This window comes from Cavia porcellus, unplaced genomic scaffold (assembly GCF_034190915.1).
Source record: "Cavia porcellus strain 051 isolate PalLab524CR breed Dunkin Hartley unplaced genomic scaffold, mCavPor4.1 scaffold_28, whole genome shotgun sequence".
NCBI lineage: Eukaryota > Metazoa > Chordata > Mammalia > Rodentia > Caviidae > Cavia > Cavia porcellus.
In genome coordinates, this window is record NW_026947511.1 from 40,444,389 (window position 1) to 40,466,434 (window position 22,046).

At 50.6% G+C, this 22,046-nt stretch overlaps 2 protein-coding genes across 6 annotated transcripts; one reads left to right on the forward strand and one right to left on the reverse strand.

The window, feature by feature from the left end:
- The first annotated feature begins 76 nt into the window (after positions 1-76).
- Positions 77-1,909, forward strand: Mea1 (male-enhanced antigen 1). Of its 4 annotated transcripts, none has more exons than XM_003473647.5 (4): positions 77-231; positions 694-971; positions 1,051-1,153; positions 1,520-1,909. In XM_003473647.5, the coding sequence occupies exons 1-4, from the start codon at positions 117-119 to the stop codon at positions 1,669-1,671; spliced, it is 648 nt and encodes a 215-aa protein (XP_003473695.2). In that variant the 5' UTR covers positions 77-116; the 3' UTR covers positions 1,672-1,909. The 4 variants fall into 4 exon arrangements, with proteins under 4 accessions (XP_003473695.2, XP_005005438.1, XP_005005436.1 ...); XM_005005381.4 differs by having other exon boundaries at positions 161-260; XM_005005379.4 differs by lacking the exon at positions 77-231 and adding an exon at positions 255-387.
- On the reverse strand, positions 1,797-21,590 carry Ppp2r5d (protein phosphatase 2 regulatory subunit B'delta). 2 transcript variants are annotated; one of them, XM_003473852.5, is made up of 16 exons: positions 21,432-21,590; positions 16,400-16,480; positions 7,037-7,259; positions 6,664-6,863; positions 6,480-6,590; positions 6,295-6,387; positions 5,827-5,957; positions 5,647-5,706; positions 5,434-5,542; positions 5,196-5,249; positions 4,496-4,666; positions 4,257-4,384; positions 3,609-3,710; positions 3,314-3,386; positions 3,084-3,200; positions 1,797-2,931 (listed from the first exon to the last, which is right to left on the reverse strand). In XM_003473852.5, the coding sequence occupies exons 1-16, from the start codon at positions 21,456-21,458 to the stop codon at positions 2,794-2,796; spliced, it is 1,818 nt and encodes a 605-aa protein (XP_003473900.1). In that variant the 5' UTR covers positions 21,459-21,590; the 3' UTR covers positions 1,797-2,793. The 2 variants fall into 2 exon arrangements, with proteins under 2 accessions (XP_003473900.1, XP_005005431.1); XM_005005374.4 differs by having other exon boundaries at positions 16,400-16,477; positions 21,432-21,589.
- Positions 21,591-22,046: the final 456 nt, after the last annotated feature.

Here is a 22,046-nt window from a genome sequence, read left to right on the forward strand (position 1 = left end):
TCGGGGGGGGGGCTAAAGCAGTGCGCTGGACCCGACGGGAAATCTGCGCATGTGCAGAAACCGTACCCAGAGCGCGAAGGTTACTGGGTAATGTAGTCCTTCGATATCAGCCGGGGATGGCGGAGGCGGGGCGAGGGGTGGACTCCTCGTCCTTGCTCGCGTCAGTCAGGGGCCCTGGGCGGGGCTGGAGGACTAGGCGCCCCGGCTCGTCTAGCCGGGCCGGAAGTGAAGGTGCGGGTTGGGCCAGGGGCTGCAAGAGGGTGAGGCGCGCGGGGACGCCGGCGCCAAAAGTCGGTGGGAGCGGGGGGGGGGGGATGCCTCAGCTGGGCCTGAGGCGCTCTCGTCAGGCCGTGTCGAGGGACGCCCCGAGAAGCGGAGGGAGAACAGGCACGGCCTGGCTGGGGGCGTCCGCGACGCCGCGTTCTCGAGGCCAGAGGGGCGTGGCGAGGAGCTGGGATTCTGGAAGCTGGGCGTTGCGGAGTGGGTGGTGGGGCCTTGGGGTTGGGCTGTGTATTCAGAAACTGGAGGATCTTGGCGAGTGGAGCTAAATTCCATGTAGGAGCCCCCGACTTGAGGGAATGAGAGACGGGAAGGAGCGAAGATAATGCGGGCACCGGGAGTAGAGCTAGTCTCGTAGACGAGAGGATGAAGATGAGCTGGCTTCATTTGGTCCCTATTCCTCCGTTCTTGCAGCCCCAGCCCGCATGGCAGCAGCAGTTCTAACGGGAGACACCATGGGCCCTGAGCGTATCTTCCCAAACCAAAGCGAGGACCTGGGGCCACACCAGGGCCCCACAGAAGGCACCGGGGATTGGAGCAGTGAAGAACCTGAGGAGGAGCAGGAGGACACAGGGGTAGGCCCAGCTGGCTACTCCTATCAACCACTGAACCAAGACCCTGACCCCGAAGAGGTAGAGCTGGCACCCGTGGGGGATGGAGATGTAGTTGCTGACATCCAGGATCGGATCCAGGTACAGTGGAGGGGGAATTACTCGTGAGCAGGTGACTCCCCAAAAGGCAGGACCTGAGCTGCCGTCTCTGGCTCTGCAGGCCCTGGGACTTCATTTGCCTGACCCACCATTAGAGAGTGAGGATGAAGATGAGGAGGGAGCCGCAGCACTGAGCAACCACAGTTCCATCCCCATGGACCCAGGTAAAAAAGCTGTGCTTTCAGGGGCTGGGTGTTTAGCTCAGCGGCATAAGTTCGATCCCCGGTACCGATAAAAAGGAAAAAGACAAAAAAAAATTTAAAAAAAAAAAAAAGGCTGTCTTTCATCCAAGACTCATGATACAGTGCACTGGCCTCAGCCAGTAATTGGCAGTTTCGGAGAAACACCTTATTTTTAGAAAAATACTTCATAAATTAGCGTTTTGCAGACTTCAGAATTGCAGTTGTTATGGGAGGGGGCTGTCTTCCAGACTATCAAGGTGGATTTGGTAATTCCACTGGCCCAGGACTTTGGGTTGAATGACAAGGGAAGTCCGATTGTTACCATGCTTAATCAGCCTGTGATTTCAGAGCACGTAGAACTGGTGAAAAGGACAATGGCTGGAGTAAGTCTACCTGCACCAGGGGTTCCTGCCTGGGCTCGGGAGATATCAGATGCCCAGTGGGAAGATGTGGTACAGAAAGCTCTCCAAGCCCGGCAGGCATCTCCAGCCTGGAAGTGACCACACTGAGAACTGCCTCATCTCCCAACATTCCAGACCAGAGCCAGCACAGGACTGAACACATCTTTGATTGTAATGTCCATCTCCATCCTCTCTTCCTTTCACATCAAGGAAAATTAGACATCTGCTCAGAGACCCATTTTATTCAATTCTGTACATATGGGGACATTGGCCCAAGCCCAACCCACTTAGTATGTATCATTGTGGAGAATAAAGCACCCTATGTACACAGCCAAAAGCCGCACTGCCTGTATCCCCCTGGGACCTGGGTCCAGCCCTCCCTGGCCCTTTTCCCCCTCTTAAGGTTTCTAAAGGGGACACATGTGAAGGGCTGCTTGTCAGCACAATCAAGGAAATAAATAGGTGTTATGGGAGCCGTGCTTAAGGCACTGCTCCCTGCTTCCTTCTTTCTAGTTTTAAGAATCCACAGCACAGGAAAGCAGTCAGCCAAGGGTGGTCCCTTCCATGTTTACGATTCCCAGGGCTGCTGCTCACCATAGAGGAGGGGGTCTGGTCATCCCCTACACCCTCCCTGGCCATGGTCCAGCTGGGTCCTGTGTTTATCATTTGTCCATAGCCTGTACTTTCCTCATTTTGACCTGTTTTGTTAGACAGTGGGGAAGAGGACATAATACATTGGCCTGCACATTGAGGCTGAGGGCCTATTTGAGCACCCTCCAGCTCCTCACTCCAGAGGCCAGTGGAGCTTGCCTAACTTTGGTGAGAATAATCTCCTGCTGCTTCCTGCGTGCCTCTGCAGGGGCCGAAAAGGCAGAGAGACACAGATAAGAGTTCAGATGAGGATGCGGGGAGAGGAGCATATGTATTCCTGTTTCTCAGAGCAGCCTCAGGGAGGTGTGGGGTCAGGAGAAGGAGGGGCATGGGCATCCCCAGGTTGTCTGAGCACTGGTACTCAGCCCGTTTGTAGTGGCCACATAGAGGCATAAACACATTTTGGGAAGAAGCAGCCCCACTCTCGGTATCCCTGCTTCAAGTGCCCACATCCCCTTGAGTAGCTAGAGGTGCTGCCTTGCCCCAGTCAGTCAGGAGGGAGCACAGGGTAGAGGGCCAGGACAGCGCCCAGGGCTGAGTGTGCTGTGGCCCTGTGGGAGGTGAAGGGGGTCAGAGAGCCTCCTGGCTGGCAGTCAGAAACTCCTCTGCCCGTTTGTGTGCCTCCAGTGCTTTGATGGTGTAGACATCCTGGGGCAGCTCAGACTTTCTCCGGAGCAGCACTTTCTCCTTCTTGATGTCCTTTAGCATCTGTGTAGAAAAAGCAAGAAAATAAGGATTAGTAACTAATTTTCAAGGAAGTCTCCTGTTTCCTTATTTTGTGGGCTCTGCTGCTCTTACCTCCTTTTCCTTCCAGATTACTTCTATCCCACCCTCCAACCCTCACCCTGGGGCCCTCCCACCTGCACAGCCTCTGTCTCCACCGTCCTCTTCAGAAGCTGGATGTCTTCTGCTGTGGGAGTCTCTGTCTCCATGGAGTACACTGGAGGCAGTGGTGGAGGCGCTCGGAACATGGGATACTGAGGGACAGGAGGCGTGGGCAAGTGGTGAGACTCACTTTGAGGGGTGTGTCCTGGCTGCCTCAAACCCTTCCTCTAAAAAATCCCCCAGTTCTAAATGCACCGAGTTTTACCTGGGGATTAAGCCGGGCCAGCTCCTCAATCTTTTGCCACATCTCTTCTCTTTCCTTCATTCGAAACCGGCCCCTGTGGAAGCACAAGTAGGATTGGGATGGGCTTAAGAGAAGGAAAGGGAGGGGCTGGGGATTTAGCTCAGCGGCATAAGCGCCTGCCTTGCAAGCAGGCAGTCGTGACTTCGATCCCCAGTACCGATAAAAAAGAAAAGACAAAAAAAAAAAAAAAAAAAAGAAAAGAGAAGGAAAGGGAGCCAGAGGTAGAAGGTAAAAGCCTCCCAGGGAAGACACTCACTTCTGTTTCTCTGCCTTATACTGCTGTGTGCAGTCGTCAAACAGCTTCTGATTCATTTCCATGAACAGCTTCAGAGCATTGTAGATGAGTCCATGAATTGTCCTGCCACCCAGAAGAAAGGTGATGTACAGGAGGCCGGAGCTCACCCTTAGCACCAAGAAGCCATTTTGCTCATTTCTAGGAGGTGTTTCTGCTAAGTTTTCTCATTTACTGCTCCTGCTTCACAAAGCTTCATGGGTATAAGCAGAGAAGTCAGTCAGAGCACATGCCTGTGACTGGCATTTAAAGGTCTCTGCTAACATCAGTGTCTTTCTGCATCCCATGCCCCAAAGCCTATACTCTTCTCGCTGCTCCCCACTCTATAACAGCCTCCTGTCAGCATACTATGTCTACGCCATTGCATACTTGCTCTTAGCAGGAAAGCCTTGCTACAGTGTAGACAACATCTGCTTCCCCCAGCAGAGCACTGCCACTAGAGCTGTCAGATGACCAAGCAGCAATGGGAGACAGCCACTGCTCTGTTGTTCAGTGTCATTGGCCCCTCATGGCATCACTCTCTCTGCACTCCCCTTAGGTGAGGGCCCTGGTCTTCAGCTCATCCCAAATCCTCAAAGCTTTCCCACTGCCCATCCCAGCCTGGGGCCATACTTGTTCCAGTGGCTCTTGGAGTTCCTGTAGAGTGCAGGGAACATGATGGGGAGGACACGGGCAGCATTGTCACTTATCAAGCTCATGATGTACTCATTGTTCCAGTAATAGAGGGCACGCTCTGCCACCTGGTGGGGAGAGGTGGGACAACTCTGGGGCCCTGTGTGCCTTGTATAGGACCCGCTGCTGGGTTTCTCGGAGGCAGAGGCCTTGCCAGGCTAGGGTAGGTCTGTCCTCACCTGGAAATGTGGGCTGGAGACACATTTGGCAAGCTGGCGGAAGAGGGGCTCCATCACCTTGCTGAACTCTGAGGGTTCGATGACATCCAGGATCTCCTCAAGCTCATTGAGGAACATCACCTCCTTGGGACTATGGGTCTTGGGCCAAAACTTGAGAAGTCCTACAATCACCTGTGAGAATAGAACGTGAGGAAAAACTCTGAACACCGCCTGGTCTCTAGGAGGCTTCCTGCCACCCTGCCCCACCCCTGGGTGACTTCTGCTAACTGCTTGTGTTGCTCTGGCATGGATGTGTTTCCCAGGTGTATACAGGGTTTACTTCTCCATCAGATAGGAGACCATATCACTTGTCAGGCTACAGCCCCACCTCTATCCCTTTGCAGCACTCCTCAAGAGGCACATGATAGCACATGCCTATAATCCCAGCACTTGGGAAGCTGAGGCAGGAGGAGTGTCTCCTGTAATCTGGGCTATACACAGGGAGTTTAAAGTCAGTATGGACTACATAAGACTCTGGCTAAGGGCTGGGGATTTAGCTCAGCGGCATAAGCGCCTGTCTTGCAAGCAGGCAGTCGTGAGTTCAATCCCTGGTACCGATAAAAAGACAAAAAAAAAAAAAAAAAGACTGGCTAAAACAAAAAGAGATACAGACTGGCAAAGTACTGGGGAGATGGGACCTGGGGCCCCATAGGGGAATTACCGGTTCAGTCAGACTGCTCTCCTTCTCCAAGAATTGAACCACACAGTATGCCAACTGCAGAAGGTAGATAGGAAAGGGGTGGGGATCTCAGAGGTCAGTGGCAAAGACAAGAGCCCAGAATGGATGGTTCCATCCATTCTGGAGAGGTAAGCAGCAATTTCTCCACCCATTGTCATCCCTGCCCCTTCCCTCTGATCTCTGCTGCCCAGCTGGGGTGCTCAGGAGGAGGGCAGCTCACCTGAGGATGGTACACACTCAGCGACTTCACCTTGTGAAGGGGAAGCAGGACACGGATGAGGAACATCTTGTGCTCCTCTTTGAGGGGCAGGGCAAAGCCATTGATGATACTAGGAGTTAAGGGAAGGTTTTAGGGCCAGAATGCCAGACCCAGGTTCAAGGCACCGAGGCCCCTGATCTTTCTCAGACATCTCGACCCCACCCCACCTCTCACCTGCCCAGGATCTCCAGGAGCTCTGCAATCCCATTGTGGTGCTCCGTCTCGTAGATGAACCTGTGGGAAGAAGGTTCCCCTGACCCCTCACTGATGTGCTTCTCATGTTCTGCCCTTGCCCTACCTCACCCACCCTGACAAAGGCTGGCTCTGTCCCTCAGCCTGGGCTTCCAGCCTCACCTGTAGAAGATGTGGTTGATCTGCCTGCGGATGTAAGCCCGGAGCCCCAAGAATTTGCCATAGATGCGGTGCAGAATGGTCTTGAGAAAGTCCCGCTCTCGAGGGTCTTCACTGTCAAAAAGGTCCAGGAGCTGGGAGCAAGCAGAAGGGCCTTGAGTGAAACAGCAGCCAGGCAGGCTGGCCCAAGATGCCTCAGCACCTAGCTGGGGCCTTGAGGTCTCAGGGCACAGATTCCTCTAGAAAATTCCTCGCCAATTCTATTTTGATGTGATGTGCTCCCTAAAGTAGTATCTGGGCAGGTGTGTTTATGTGTTTACTCTACATTACGATGGAAGCTTCCTGAGGGCCCCGGGCTTTAGTGCCCACCCATGATGTCCTGATACCAGACATGATGTGTTGAAAAGAAAAGAAAGAGCAGCCTGGACTCAGATGAGGGGCACATGAGAAAGGGGCATCTTGAAGACTCACAGCAAGGACAAACTTCTGGTCAATGTACTTCTTGGCTATGTTTGGCTGGAAATCAGGAGACTCGAGGAAACGTAAGAAAAACTCATACACGAGCTGTGGAGGAAAAGGAGCATGCACTGAGCTGTTCCACAAGGACCCCGGGGTCCCCCTGTGCCAGTCTGAGTGCCCAGTCCCTGTCCTAGCACCTGGAGGTGTGGCCAGGCAGCTTCCAGCGTGGGCTCATCCTCCTCTGGGTCAAACTCGGCCCCTGTGGGATTTGATGAAGGTGGCAACGTCCGGAAGAGGTTCACTGAAAACTGAGGTGTGGCCAGGTCAGTGTGCCGGGGCTGCTCCAGGACCCCACCCTGCCCATGTCATCCCAGTGCCCACCATGGTGACGGCCTCTGGGTAGATGGCCTCGGTGACGACGTCACGACTGTGAGTGATGTACTCCACCATCTCATTCAGTCCTGCCCGTTTCACCTCCTTGAATTTGAGGTCACTGAGTGGGTCCGACACAAAGTCGAAGAGAACACAGCACTGGCGCAGCTTCTGGATAAACAGCTCCTCCCGCTCCTGGGTAGGCGAATCTGTAGGGCCCTGGCTGTGAGCATCTCCTCCCCCGCCCTTCATGCTAAGCCCTGCTTGCCCTGCAAGACCTTCCCTTCCCCACCCTGCCACCACCCTACCCCTGGCACCCCTGCTCTGCCACTGCCCAGTGCCCCACACCTGGTCCAGCAGCCACCAGGCTGGCTTTGAGTACCTTTCAGGGCAGGGAGCTTCTGCAGCTCCCTGTTCTTGCTGAGGTTGAAGCGGGAGGAGCTCTGCCTTCGCTCCTTCTTGACAATCTGGGGTCCCCCTGAGTATTTGATTTTGCTGAGCTGTGTGGGGGGTGGTGTGCTGTTGCTGGGACGCTTGTTGGATGGTGGTGCTTGAGGCTGAGGCTGGGGCTGAGGCTGGGGCTGCGGCTGTGCCGGTGCCTGGGCCTGGTCAAACACGTAATCCATTAGGGCTTGCTCTGCAGAAAAGGCCTCCCACCCTGGGCCTGGGCTCCCCTACTCCAAGTTTATGCCTCTACAATCCTAGATGGCCAGCAGGCTATCCTCTGTGCCTGAGGAGATAGGCCAGGGACACAGGCAGTGGTGGCTTGTGCCCTAGAAATCATGTCTCCTAAAGGTACACCACTGACTGTACACAGAGCCCCTGCAAAGTGTTCATTCAGTGCACACGCCTGGGGTCCCAGCTACTCAGGAGGCTGAAGCAAGAGAACGGCTTGAGCCCAGACCTTTGAGACAGCCTGGAAAACAGTGAAAGCCTGTCTTTTATTTTCTTTTTTCTTTCTTTCTTTCTTTTTTTTTTTTGGTACTGGGGATTAAACTCATGATCTCACACTCGCCAGGCAAGCGCTCATACCACTGAGCTAAATCCCTGGCCCAAAACCCTGTCTTTAAAAAAGAAAAAAAGCTTATCCCAATCTATGTGTGAGCATGGTTCATTCCAATTTGTGAACAGCCAAGTAACTGATGCATTGGTGGTGACCGACATCAGAAAAGTGGTCATCTTTCCAGAGCGGGAGTGGTGGCAGTGTAGCTGCATAGGCTGAAGCGAGCTGAGAGATGGTCTGGGAAATGGAATCACTGCATCTCTTGACTGGAGCCGGGTGGGTCAGTGTGTACACATCTCCAAATTCACTGAGTAGCACATCTAAAATTCACTGCAGGCGATATCCTTCAATTAAAAGGTAAGAGGCGCTGGATGTGATGGTGCACCTGCACAGTCCTAGCACTCATCCCAGCACTCTGGAGGCTGAGGCAGGGGAACTGACAGGAGTTTAAGGCCACCCAGGGCTACGGAATGAGTTCAAGGTCAGCCTGAACTATGTAAGGAGACACACTCTCATAAAACCAAAATAAATAAAGGTAAAAGAAACAAATGCATTTTTATGCCTTCGACATTTAGCTTAATAAAAATCCTATATTATAAAAGCCTTTTCAGGTTGGGGATATAGCTCAGTGATAGAGGACTTGCTGAGCACAGGAAAGACCCTAGGAGTGAGCCCCAGCATTCCAAAAAGTGAAATAATAATAAAATGTTTTGTCTGCATCCACTGGGGCACACTTGTAATCCCAACTACTTGGGAGTCTGAGACAGGAGGACAAGTTCAAGACCAGCCTGAGGAACTTAGCGTGACCTTGTCTCAAAATAAACAAAGAAAAGGGATGGGAATGTAGCTCCATTAGGGCCCCCATTACCACAAAAACAAAACAAAAAAGTGCTCTGTCTGCAGAAGTCCTTAATGGTCTCATTGATAATGAAAAGTAAATAATTGGAATTTCATGGCATTAAAATTAGGTTCATGAAAACTACGTAGTAAGTGTAATCGCACATGGTTCAGCTGTAAAAAATATTTACTTTGTCACAGTAGTTCCTCCAAATTGGTGGTATTTTGAGAGGAGAAGAAACGTCTGCTCAGAGGCATAAGAATGCTGAGGTCTTCATTTTCCATCATAGAAGTCGGCAGATAAGCTCAAAACAACTTTCTTAAAAAGCAGTAAAGAAATCTTAAATTTTAAGTCGGTCTGTGAGAGAAGAGCAGAGTAGATGGCTGCCTCTAACTAGAAGTTCAGTGGCATCACAAAAGCTGTGCAGAAAAGCTCCTCACACTAAAATACACATGCAGGACAGGGCTCAGTGTCAGAAGGAGCAAGACCAAGTCCACTTGTGTGCATGACTGTTTCTTGTAGTAGTAAAATTACAGAGATCTTTTTTTTACATTTCAAGATTTTCGGGGCTAGGGATTTAGCTCAGCGGCATAAGCGCCTGCCTTGCAAGCAGGCAATTGTGAGTTCGATCCCTGGTACCGATAAAAAAGACAAAAAAAAAAAAAAAAAAAAAGACTTTCTACCAGCTGACACTTCTATGGTTTTTTAAATTTATCTAGTTTTTGGGGCTGGGGATTTAGCTCAGCGACATTAGCACCTGCCTTGCAAGCAGGCGGTCGTGAGTTCAATCCCCGGTATCGATAAAAATGAAAAAGACAAAAAAAAAAATTATCTAGTTTTTGAGATAGGGTCCTTAGGCTGGTCTCAAACTTGGGATCCTCCTGTCTCAGCCTCCCCAGTACATATGGTAACAGATATGCTGACTGTACTTCTACAGTGAGAGAAAGACTTCTTTTCTTCCTTCCTTCCTTCCTTCCTTCCCTCCCTCCCTCCCTCCCTCCCTTCCTTCCTTCCTTCCTTCCTTCCTTCTTGCCAGGCAGGTGCTTGTGCTGCTGAGCCACTTTTTATTTTTTGAGACAGGTTCTCACTATGTAGTTCAGGCTGCCCTTGAACTCACAGCAATCCCCATGTCTTAACCTCATGAGTGCTGAGATTACAAGTTGATGCCACTACTCCTGGTTTTGTTTTTGTTTTGTTTTGTTTTTTAGTACCAGGAATCAAACTTAAGACCTTGGCCTGCCAGGGCTCATGCCACTGAGCTATATCCCTGGCTCCCTCCACTTTTTTTTTTAAGGCCCTAGGAATTGAACCAGGGCCTACACACTGAACTAGATCACAGCTCTTTTTTAAATTTTTTATCATGAAAGGCTGGGTGTTTAGCTCAGTGATGTAAGTGCCTGCCTGGCAAATGCGAGGTTGTGAGTTCAATCCCTGGTTCAAAAAAAAAATTTTTGTTTTTAAATTTTGAGACAGTGTCTAAGACATGAAGTTGCCCGGGCTGGGTTTGATCTTGTGATCCTCTTGTCTCAGTCTATCAAAGTGTGGGATTATAAGTATGCACCACTATACCAGCTATTATTCCACAGTTCACTGTGGGCACTGTATCAGCACCCAAAAAGTCCATTCTCAGAAGTCTCCACACAGGTTTTGCAGGGATGTCATCTACAGGTAATGCCTTACTAGGAAGGAGACAGGCTGGGCCACAGGATAGGCCTAGCCCCAACCAGAGGCTGAAGAAGCAAAGAACAAAGTCACGCCACATCACAAGAAGAAAAATTTGACTTCCTGTCTCCACAACCACCTTCTCCTCCACCCCAGCTCCCTACCAAGTTCTTACTGTCCACCATGAAAATGGAGGAACGTAAAATTCTCTGGGCTGGGGAAGGAAAGGCATAATGGTATCTGTCTACATCTGTGAGAGAGAGAGAGAGAGAGAGAAGGAGGGGAGAAAGAGAGGAGAGGAGAGGGGAGGGGAGGGGAGAAAGAGAGGGGAGGGGAAGGGAGGGGAGAAAAGAGAGAGAGAGAATGTGTGTGTGTGTGTGTGTGTGTGTGTGTGTGTGTGTGTGTGTGTGTTGAGATAGGGCCTTACTGTATAGTCCAGGCTGGCCTGTAATTCTCAAGTGATCCTCTTGCCTCAGCCTCTTGAATTTTAAAATGACAGGCACATGCCTCCACACCCAGTGTCTGAAGGTTACACTCTGAATTTTTTATAAAGACGATTCTCTGAAGCTTGTGACCTATCTCAAGATGAAAGAGAGGAGTACTGAGTTTGGCTCAGGCAGGCCTGTGGGTTCAGCACAGCTGTGACCATCTTGCCCTTGAAGGCTGGCCCCAGACACTAGTGTCACTAGGGGAACACAGGAAAGGGGCAGGAGAGCCATCATGCATTTCTTGTTGTTAGTAACATCCCAAAGTATGGTTTTAACCAAATTCTGGGTCTCCCTTGGAAGAAGAGGGGAAAATGAAAGGTAGGGGGTCAACACTTGGCCTGATTCTGGACCCTCCCCTGCCTCACACTCCATTTCCCTCTCTTAGGAACAATCAGCCCCTTACTTGAAGAGCTAAGGGATCAAGCCATATGGTTTGGGTTTGAGTCTTAACTCTGCAACATTCAGAAAGTCCCATAGTCACTCTGGGCCTCAGTTTCTTTATCTAACACTAGGACAAAGGGCTGTGCCAGTGAGGACCAAGACTCAGACAAATGAGATCCCCACTCCTCCATGCACCTCATGGGGGCACCTGAGAAAGGACATGTTCTTCCCAGAAAGGAAACACAGCTTCGATTTTCTCTGCTAACAGGAGGGGTTAGAGTAGGTCAGTGGTTTCCCAGCCACCCTTTGAAGTAAGATTCACGGGAACAGAGGGCTGTATGGCTAAAAAATAATGTATGAAATGCAACTGCATGTTGTCAAAGGTCCCTTCCTCACTACGATAGCTGGTGTCCCAGGGCTGTGGAGAGGGCTTGGCCTGCCCTCCACCCCACTGCATCAGCCCAGTTGTTCTTTCTTTCTTTCTTTTTTTTTTTTTTTTTGTACTAGAAATTGAACTCAGAACCTTGCACTTGCCAGACAGGTGCTTATGCCACTGAGTTATATCCCTGGCCCAGCCCAGTTATTTATGTTTGTTTTTGTTGTTTTTGCCATATTGGGGACTGAACCCAGAATCTGCATGCAAAGCTATATTCCCACCCTTCTTTTTTTAGACAGGATCAATCTGCAGTCCTCCCGTCTCAGCATCCCAAAGTGCTGGGAGTACAAGCATGAACCATCACACCCAGCTTCATCCTAGTTTCATAAGACCCCAGGCTCCCAGGCTGCAGGTACAGGAAGCACCAGTTGGTCCAGCCACCAAAAAAGGCTCTGGTTGCCTGGAATACCCTGCCCTAGCAAACAGATGTGGGGCATGTCAGCCAGCCATGTGCAACCATTTCTCCTGAAGTCAGCTAGGCTCTGACCGCTGCACTGATTTGGGGGTAAGAAGCAAGGTGAGTCCCCCAGAATGTTCGGCAGCCACAGCAAAGGATCAAAGGCAATCAGCGGTCTGCCCTCCACTCTCTACTCTGTCCTGCCCTGTCTTCCTGAGACTCTCCAGATGTCTGAAATTCCCCCTTCTTCTACTTCAGAACTTTCAACAAACTAAGAACCCTTCCTGGATTCACGATGCCACTGACTGAGTTGTGCCCTGATTCCATGCACCAGGATCCTCCCAGCAAGATTCCCACTAAACGTGCCCAGCCTGAACCCATCCTGTCCAATTCAGCCTAACATGGCTGCCATTATTAATGATGCCAGATATTGAAATATAAATTAAAAACAGAAATATAACTTCAGCATGATAGGAAGTATTACATGAAAAAGATGACATAAAATTAACCAAAAAGTGCTAAGATTCAATACTGTATCTTTCACATAATGAATGAACTAGCCTTAAGAAATAAAGACCATTTTAGTTAAACCCCATGGTGACAGCCAGAGCTCTATCTCGCTGTGCTCAATTCTTCTCTTCCTATTCATTGAGCATCATGTGAAGTATAAAGACTAAAAGGTGACTAGGACATGGCCTTTGCCTTCAAAAGCTCACAGTCTAGAAGCAGGGCAGGCACCAAACAGCTAATGGTCCAAGGAAACACAAGAGCAGAGCCACAAAGCTTGTGGGAACACAGGGCTGAGATTCTGGCTCTGCCTGAAGCCTTGAGAAAGATGTCCCTGAAGAGCTGACTTTTGATTTCACTTTTTTTGTGTGTGTGCCGGGGAGTGAACTCATGACCTCGAGTTTGCAAAGCAGGCTCTTACGCCACTGAGCTAAATCCCTGGCCCTTGATTTCACTTTTTAAGGACACGTCTGAGTTTAATAAACCAAAAAAAAAAAAAAAAAAAAAAAAAAAAAAAAAAGGGAAATAAAGCAGTCCAGGCAATGCACCTGCATGTATGAGGGCCTGAGTCATAAATGGGTTTGTCTTATCAGAAGACAGGATATTTGGTAGGAAGAAGACCATGGTAGGTGCTAGAAGAGTAAGTTCCCAGCTGAGAAAGGTAATATCTTTGTTTCTTTGTTTGTTTGGGGCGTATTTGTTTGATTGGCTGTTTTTCTTTTTCTGCTTTTGAACTAGGAACTCATGATGTAAGCCCAGGATGGCCTCAAACTCTTGGTCCTTCTGCCTTAGCCTCTTAAGTGCTGGGATTACAGGCTTGAATACCATGCTTCTCGGGAGTTTGGAGTTTATCTTGTCTGTCTTTTTTAAACTAGATCTCGGTATGCAGTTCAGGCTGGCCTTGAACACATGGCACTCCTGCCTCATCTTACCAGGTACTGGGAATAGGCATGAGCCACCAGGCCCAGCTGGATTTTTAACTTGTAAGGAACAGATGCTAAGGTTGGTTTTTAAGTCAACAACAACAACAATAAAAAGGACCAAAAATAAAAAAGGACTGAAAAGACCTAAATTTTTTTTTTTTTTTTTTATGTTTGTACGGGGATCGAACTCACAACTGCGTGCTTGCAAGGCAGGCGCTTACACTGCTGAGCTAAATCCCCAGCAGGCCTAAATGGTTTTTAGGGTAGGGACTGTACCTCAGAGAAGAAGGCTCAAATACAAGGACTGGGATCATTTTGTCCTCTCTTTGTCTCTACCTGCAGAACTCAGGGCAGGGCAGTCTATAAAAGAGTCCATAGTACTGACTTTTTTTCTCCAGACAGCCAGGGAAGCCTGGTATGGTAGCACATGCCTATAATCCCAGAACTTAAGGGGCTGAAGTAGGAAGATTGTTACGAGTTTGAGGCCAGGCTGGGCATAGTGAGTTTAAGACCAGCCTGAGCTGTATAAGGAGACCCCGTCTTACCCCCACACCAAAAAAAGAAAAAAGACAAGGAACAGACAGATCAGTCTCACTTGCACTCTCAAGGCCTCTTTCCATTTTAGATTCTCTTCTGGAATCTTAGAGCCAGTTTATCACTTATTCATCCCTGCCACAGACCTGGGTTGAACTCCCGCTCTGCTACTTATTCCCTAGTAACAGCTATTTAACATCTCTAAGCCTTGGTTCATCTGTGAAGTGGGAACCAAAGCAGCAGTGTGTGATGTTCAGTGAGACACCGCACACATGCTACTTAGTACTGTGCCTGGTCCTCCCGTGCAGTGTCCCCCAGGGGCTCCCCATCTAAAATCATGCCTGTGACCTTATTTGGAAACAGCGTCTTTGTAAATGTAATCAAGTTAAAATGAGGTCACACTGGATTAGGGCGTCCTTAATGACTAGTGTCCTCCTAACAGGGAAATCTGGAGACAGACACGGGAGAGAATGCCATGGGAAGGCAGAGGCACAGCCTGAAACAAGGCATCTACAAGCCAAGGACAGAGGACAGAAAGGTGGGAACAATTTTGCTTAAGAGCCTCAAAAGGACAGAACCCCACTGCCATCTGACCTCAGGCCTCCAGATCTGTTCCCCTCTCCCTCCTTCCCTTCCTTTCTGTAGTACTTGGGATTGAACCACTGCTAGATCCCCAGCCCATTTGAGAAAGGGTCTCCCTAAATCAGCAAATTGACCAGATTTGGCTGGAATTTGTGATTCTCCTGCCTTAGCCTTCCAGAATGCTGGGAATATAGACGTGCCCCACAATCTTGAGTTTTTGTTTTAAGCAATCCAGTTTGTGTTAATTTGTTATAGCAGCCTTAGAAAACTAATGTAAAATAACTGTTCAACAAAATAAATGTTAGCTGCTATAATTATTAGATTCAGTTAGAAAGGCTCTGGCAAATACATGGCCCATGGTGAATTTGGGCAGAAGAGCTTGAAATTGAGGTCTACAAAGTGGCAAGGGAAAGTCTACACTGAAACCACAAACCAAGACCTCTCATACATGGTGCCATTCGCGAAGATTGCAGAGCAGAATCCTCACAGATGCCTTCATTGGATGAGCCCTGAGCAGTTTTTCACAGAGAACTCACAGGGCTTGAAATATGACCCCTCCCTGGGCAGATGTGTCTGAAAGCCAGGGGAGCACAGTGCCAACCCAAGTCTCAGGACACCTTCTGACTACTCTGTAAGTACATCACAAGGAGTAATCTCTCCTCTGTGCTCTTCAACTTCCACACATAAAATGGGTGGAACTTATCCTGCTTTCTCTGTTAACTTTAGTGAGGCCTTGAACAGCGGTCAGTGTGAAAGGGGCTTGGATCTCTTTTAGGTGACAGGGACCAGAAGTAGCCAGGAAAACCTCATTCCATAGTCAACTTCAAATACTGCTTATCGCCCCTTTTCCACAAGCCCGAGCTCTGGTGTCTCTGGCCCAGGGAGCAGTGCAGGGGCAGGAAGCAGAAGGTACTGACTAGCGGCTTTACACACTAGGGCTGCCACTCACACGTCCCGGAGCATCTGCCACCTGTACATCCCGTCAAGTGCACCCCATGTTCAGAGACTTCTGCAAGTCCCTCCGCCCTCTTCTGTTCTCTTGCTTGTTTACTGCTTTACAGCTCCTCACTGCTGAGCTGTGCTGACCTCTGCTCAGGACTGTCCTTCGGTTGTGGCCTTTGGGTGATGGGCCCCACCCCAACCAACTCAGGGAGACTCCAGCTTCTCCCAACCTCTCACCCCGCCCAGAACTGAGCCAGTCACTCATCACCCCATCAAGAGCTTGTGGACTTTCCCCCTTCTCCCCAGATCTCAGACTGCTCAGCTTTTTGCCCCAAGAAGAAAGAATTCTCAGCTGGTATGGTGTCACATGCTTATAATCCCAGCACTTGGGAGGCAGAGGCAGGAGGATCACTATGAGTTCAAGGAAAGCCTGGGGTCACATGGTAACTTCAAGACCAGCTTAGAGAGCCTGCCTCAAAAATAAGTAAGAATGAAAAAGGAATTCTTTCCCTAAAAAAATGTGTTGTTTTGTTTTGTGGTGCTAGGGCTCAAACTCAAGGTCTCACTCATGGGAGCATATGGTCCCCCTAGACTCTGAAAAAAATCCTCAACACTCAAAAGTTGGTAGAAGCCAGACGTAGTGGCATGTCCCTATAATCCTAGCTGAGGTGGCTGAGGTAGGAATTGTAAGACACCTGTTGAAGCCCAACCCTGGGGAATTTAGTGATTTAGAAAGAACTCGTCTCAATAAAAGTGGTGAGTGCATTAGGATATAGCTCAGTGCCAAGTGCTGGATTCAATCCCCAGCACTGAAAAGTTGGTGGACAGAATAATGAATTCCCCAGGAACTATGGTCTGAACGAATCTGAGAGCCTGTTTGGTTGGTCTACACCAAAAGGACATCCTGCCTGAGGGAAGTGTGGATAGGCTGCCGAGGCCCCTTTGCAGGTGGTGTCAGCCTCCTTCTCCAACACGAGGGAGACTCTACCCAAGGCCCTCATTAAGGAGTTGGGGCTGGCATGCATCCGCTAGGGCTGCACCTCAGTAGTTACCTCCTCAGCGCTGTCGCCTCCACCATCCTTGCCCGAACTGCTGGGCTTGGTTGTGCCTTTGGCAAGCTTGGGGGTCTCCTGCTGGGAAAAGATGAAGTTAGGATTAGCAGAGGCTTTAGCTGGGCCTCTTCGGGTTTGGTCGTAACAATGATCTGTCCACAATTCATCAGGTAGAACCTACCTTACGCCCAGTCCTGGGTGAGGGTGTATACTGTCTAGGAAGCCATTCCTAACACACAATAATTAAGCACAATCAATGTCCTTCAGTCTGTCACTTTCCCAGACTGTGGCTGGGCTGGACTGAGCCTGGGGTGCCCCCAGGCAGCTGGAACCAGAGAGAAAAGCACCAGGTACAAACTGCTGAGGCTGGCTACAGGGGACTAGAGGCATCAATGCTAGAGGGGTAGGAATTATCACTCTCCCCTTAAGGCCATCCACAAGGACCAGGAGGCCAGGAGGCTTGTTTTGAGTGTCACAAATAACACCCAGACAGGAAGGTGCTATTGGCCAAGCCAGACACAGCTGTGCATGCTGGTAATCCCAACACTCTGGGGGCTGAGGAAGGAGGACTGCAAGTTCAAATTCAGCAACCTAGTGACTTAACAAAACCATGTCTCAAGATTTTTTTTTTTAAGGGCTAGGATGTAGCACAGTGCTAAGGACCTAGGTTTAATCCCTAGTACTTCATTCAAATAACAAGCAACATCCAAAATGCCAGCAGCATCTAAATTGACAAGCACTGGACAGGGATGGGATAAAGCCTTGAACTGCTGCAAAGATTTGAGCACTAGTCTGAAGTTTTCCCTGGGAACCTGGTAGCTGGCTCAGAGGCCTGGCCTACTAGCATCTCTTCCTATGCTTCAGGTCAAAAAAAAGCACAATCACACAAGGACAGCATAAGGAAATGTGAATAAGCCGTGGAGGTTTGAGACTGATTTAACACCAGTCATCTGTATGGCATGGGCACTGAAGCCCAGGGCCATTTCCACCACTCAACAGACCTATGCAGAGTACCTGGCACCCCACGGCCAGCCTGGAGGATCTGAGTCAGTTGTGGGCCTTAGACTTGGGAGGAGCAATGAGAAATCCTAGTTTTTTTCTTAGGGGAAAATGCAATGCACTGGGAGTTCATTCACAAGCAGACAGGGCCTGGCATAACAGCTGCAGGAACTGAGAGTTCACAATGGAAGGGAGGAGTCCTGGCAGGTGGAGAGCAAGATGGAGCTCGACCAGGCAACTCGGGACTTCCATGTGTACTAAAGATGCAGCTTGTCCACACAGACCCAAGAGTACAGTGCTGTGGTAGAGGAGGACAGGCCAGGGCTCCAACCCAGGCTAAATTTTCTCACAGCATGGTTCCATGGAAACTCCCAGTCCTGAGAGTATTCAAGCAGAGGCTGGGTGACCTCCCCTAAGATCTGCTGCAAAAGAGATTCAAGCCTCAAATGAGAACTGGATTGTAGGACCTTGGAAATCACTCCCAGTTCTGAGAGTCTGCAATTCAACAGCAGCCAAGCCCCTTCAGTGAGAAGTGTTAAATCAAGTGATTGTGACTATAGGGGCAAAAGGATTTCAGGGAGAAGAGAGCTCTGTGTAGGCTGCAGCAGGGGAGGCTTATGGGGGTAGGGAGGAAAAAGCCACTGCTGGGTGTGGAGCAGCCTAATGCATTCACTGGCACAGGGGGAAAGAGCTCCTTCTTCTTGCAGGGCACTCCCATGCCCATTGCCTAGGCTGGCCACACTGACCCTATCGTCAGTCACAGGATGGGACTGGCAGAGAAAGGATGGGGGGGGGTGGCAGTCACAACTTAAGATGAGTGTGCGCCAAACCCCAGACACAGCTGACTCTTCATCTGAAAGTCCCATCACACTTTTTTGGTTGTTTTTGAGACAGGGTCTCACCCTGTATTTCAGGCTGGCCTTGAACTCACACTGTGGCCCAGGCTGGCCTCAAACTTGGAGTTGATTCTCCTGCCTCACCGATCATTCTTCTTGATGATAAGCTGCTTATTCTTTCTTATATCCCTCCACCCACTCTGTGGCACTTGGCATGATGCCAAGACATCTCTCAGGGATGGGCCTCAGAGAGACCCAGCTGCCGTGGGGTGTGGGTGTGCGTGGGGAGCAGGGCCTCAGCCTTGCTCTGGCTCCTGCAGAACAGGTGACATGCATGCACTGTGCCCAGCCCAGCTGTCAAGTGCTGAGTGACACTGGGTTGAAGAGTGATTTGGAGCCATTCTGTATTTGGGCTCAACTCCGATGAGCTATGCTCATGTCACTGTGGGCAACCACTGTCTCTGAGCCTCAGTTCCCTTATCTATTAAACAATAGCAGTTATTTCTTGGGACAGCAATTTTCACATGAAAACCCTACTGTTGGTCAATGTTATTACTGTTATTTTGAACAAGAAAGTGGGAAGATAGCATGGGTGCTTTGTCCAGAAACATGAAAGACAGAAGTCTTAGATCAAAACAAGATGTAAATACCTCCCCAAAAATGTTTACTCAGCACCTACTGTGTGCAAAGGAGATCCAAACCAACATGGTAATGATCTCAACAGGGACAGATGAAGGCCGGGGATTTAGCTCAGCAGCATTAGCACCTGCCTTGCAAGCGCGAGGTCTTGAGTTTGATCCCCAGTACCAAAACAAAGCAAGATGAGACCTGTCCACAATTCATCTCATAGCAGGCTCAACACAAAAGGGCTATAACTGGCCTACCAAGGGCTCTACACATCTAATGGAAGGAGAGCTCCAAAAAGCTTTAGGGAGGAGGCAGTGAGGATTAGGATTGGAAAGATGGAACAGAGGGGAGACAGGTGATGGACAGACATCCTCCTCTCATGTACCATGCTGTGTGTTCCCATCCCATCCAGGCAAACCTCAGTTCCACTGCCACTCTGCTCCCTTTCAGACACTCCCAGCTGTCAAGGGAGGACAATGCAAGCAAAAATCAAATGCATGCAGTTAAATCTCATACAACATAAAAGTTATGCCTGACTTCACACAGCCCTACTCTCCCAATACCCCTTCTCAGCCAGATACACTCATGGTCCCAGCAAGGCTAAGAATTTCCTTTCTTCTCAATCACCCAGTAAGCAAAGGCTTTCTGCACACGGGGCAGTATCTGGTCCATCTGACTAAAAACTACACAGGGGTGGGGAGCTCACCACTCCCGAGTTCTGTGTCCCTTAGCTCCTGGTATAGCTGACTTGTATGACATTGTCTATAGCTAAATTGCCCAAATCACCTTGGCATGCCCAATCCCCAAGGACAAGGCCTGGGTGGTGCATACAACCCTGTTCAGCTCAGCACCTCAGGCGGGGGCACAGTCTACTATACCATCACCAACCCTGTCCTCGGAATTTCAGGCCCTGCCAGGTATGGTGGCTCACACATGTAATCCTAGCACTCAGGAGGCTGAGGTAGGAGGATCATTTAGAGTTTGAGATCAGCAGGGGTAGCGTAGTGAGCTCAACCCCATCCTGAACTAAACTGCAAACCCAGTCTTAAAGAAAAATGAATTCTAGGCCTTGAGAGGTGATAGGGACAGTCTGGAATCTCAGTACCCTAGAAAATATTCAACAAATCTTGGAGAAATAATTTGATTAAGTCAGAAATGGCAAACTAGTAGCTCAGCCAATCAGAGAACAAGTGAAAGCCATACACCTCTGGGGTCATCAGGAGGGTGGCCACAGGTATCAGATCCACCAGGAGGGCCCAGCCCCAGAAGACAAGCTGGGGGAGGCGGAAACTGGTATCCTAGCATCCTCTCTGAGTCTGCACCTCAAAAGAACTACACCTCTGAGTCAGACCTCAGCAACAGCAGGAAACACAGGGTAGAAAAAGGCAGGGACAAGGAAGGGAGGAAGGCAGTCTGAAGGGAGAAGACAACAGTGAAAGACGGCAACATCAAGAAACGGCTTGTATAACTGCAAGGACAGATCAGGGCTACAGTGAATGCTTAGCCTGCACAAGGCCATATGTTTGAACCCTAGCACTGCAATCTTAATAGCAATAGCATGAGATGTCCAGGAATGGCTGGTCAGTGGGGTCAGAAGGAAAACTAACATGACAAGAAAGTGCAAATTTCTGATTCGAGGATAGTGTGGCTCAGGGAAAGAGATGAAATCCTGCATGGGTGCAGGAAAACTACAGAGTATCCCGGGATGACGAGTGAAAGGAGGTGCCTGCTCAGAGTAGGCGAAGTGTTCCTGTTAGGAGGAGCCTGGGAGCCAGGTGGTGCCAGTTAGGTGGGCTTTGGTACAGAAGAGTCCTTCAAGTCAGGACACCTGATACTGCAGCCTGGCCTCCAACAGGCTGTGTGACCTTGGACAAGTCCCTGCCCCGTGGGGCCTGCCTCAGTCTACTCATCTGTACCGCCAGGGGCTGCTAGCAAAGTGCTCAGAGCTGCCTTCCAGCACTGACGTTCCGAGGTTCCATCGACAGAAGCAAGGGCGCAGTCCAGGCTTACAAGTTTGTGTGTGAGGGAAGAACTAGAGGGAGGGGCCTAGGCCACATTTGGGTGGAGGGGCTGAGAAAACGGCGCAGTTTCAGATCGGGGGCCTTGGCGTGAATGAAGAGCGTGCTAGGGAAAGTGAAGAGAGGCCATCCTAGGCCGGGGGGGAAGGGGCAGGCAGGGGCTGCGTAGGGGGCAGAGCTGGAGGAAGAGGCAGTCTCTGAGGAGGGCAGTCCCGAACCGCGGGGGCTTGGGGGCCAGGGAAGGCGGGGAGAAATGCAGGGGAGGGACCAAGAATGAGGCAGATGTGGAGGGAGGCTGCCGGGGACAGGGCAGAAGGAAAGAGCCAGGAAGGAAGGAGGTGCAGGTCCGGGACCGGTCAGGACAGAGCGGAGGGCTGTCCCGGCTGCGGCACAGACCAGGTACTGCCAGCCGCGGGACGCAGGGCCGGACCCGGAGTCCCGTGGGGCCGGACGGGAGGGTCAGCCGTGGGCTGTCCCGGGCCTGGCTCGGGCCCCTCCCAGCGCTCCGAGCAGGCCCTGAGGCGAGGGCGCGGGGGAAAGGGCCACGCTCACCTTTTCCTTCTTCAGTTTGTAGGGCATCTCGGCCCGTCCGGACCCGGCCTGGCTCCCGCGGCCCCGCTCCGGCTCCGGCTTTGCTCAGCCGCCCTCGGCCCGCTCGGCGTCCCTCCGCCGCCGCCTGCGCGCTGCGCTCGGGTCGAGCGGCGCCGGCGCCGCCCATTGGCCCAAACTCTTGCAAAGCTGCCTGACAACCAGGCGCCGCCTCCTTGGATTGGTCATCAGGGCCAAGCTGCTTCATTTTTTTTCTCATTGGAAAGAAAGAGTACAAACCGCCAGGGTTCGGCTTCCAGAATTGGCCGAAGAGGAAGGGCCCGCCCTAAAATGGGTCGGGATTAGCGGAGGAGGCGGGGCCAAGGGAAACCCTACCTCGGCTGCAATCGCGGGGCTCCGGCGTTGGGCTGCTTGCGGCCTCGCCATAGTTAAGGCTGCTGTAGAGCACCGCTCTTTCCCTCCCCAATTGACCTGCATGCTACCTCGCTCTCGCATCCCACCTACTTCCGAACTGGAGGAAAGATGCCCTACAGCAAAGGGCACCTTCCTTCACTGGAGTAAAGTAGCACTTATTGCTGGTGCACAATTGGTGGTGAAAGCTCCCAAGAGGCCTCAGGG

Excerpts from the sequence above, each read along its gene's own strand:
- Mea1 (XM_003473647.5), top strand. The coding sequence starts at position 117 with ATGGCGGAGGCGGGGCGAGGGGTGGACTCCTCGTCCTTGCTCGCGTCA. Across the intron at positions 972-1,050 it reads ACATCCAGGATCGGATCCAG|GCCCTGGGACTTCATTTGCC; the intron begins GTACAGTGGAGG and ends CTGGCTCTGCAG. Across the intron at positions 1,154-1,519 it reads TTCCATCCCCATGGACCCAG|AGCACGTAGAACTGGTGAAA; the intron begins GTAAAAAAGCTG and ends CTGTGATTTCAG.
- Ppp2r5d (XM_003473852.5), bottom strand. The coding sequence starts at position 21,458 with ATGCCCTACAAACTGAAGAAGGAAAAG. Across the intron at positions 6,388-6,479 it reads CTGCCTGGCCACACCTCCAG|CTCGTGTATGAGTTTTTCTT; the intron begins GTGCTAGGACAG and ends TTTCCTCCACAG. Across the intron at positions 2,932-3,083 it reads TGGAGACAGAGGCTGTGCAG|ATGCTAAAGGACATCAAGAA; the intron begins GTGGGAGGGCCC and ends TTTTCTACACAG.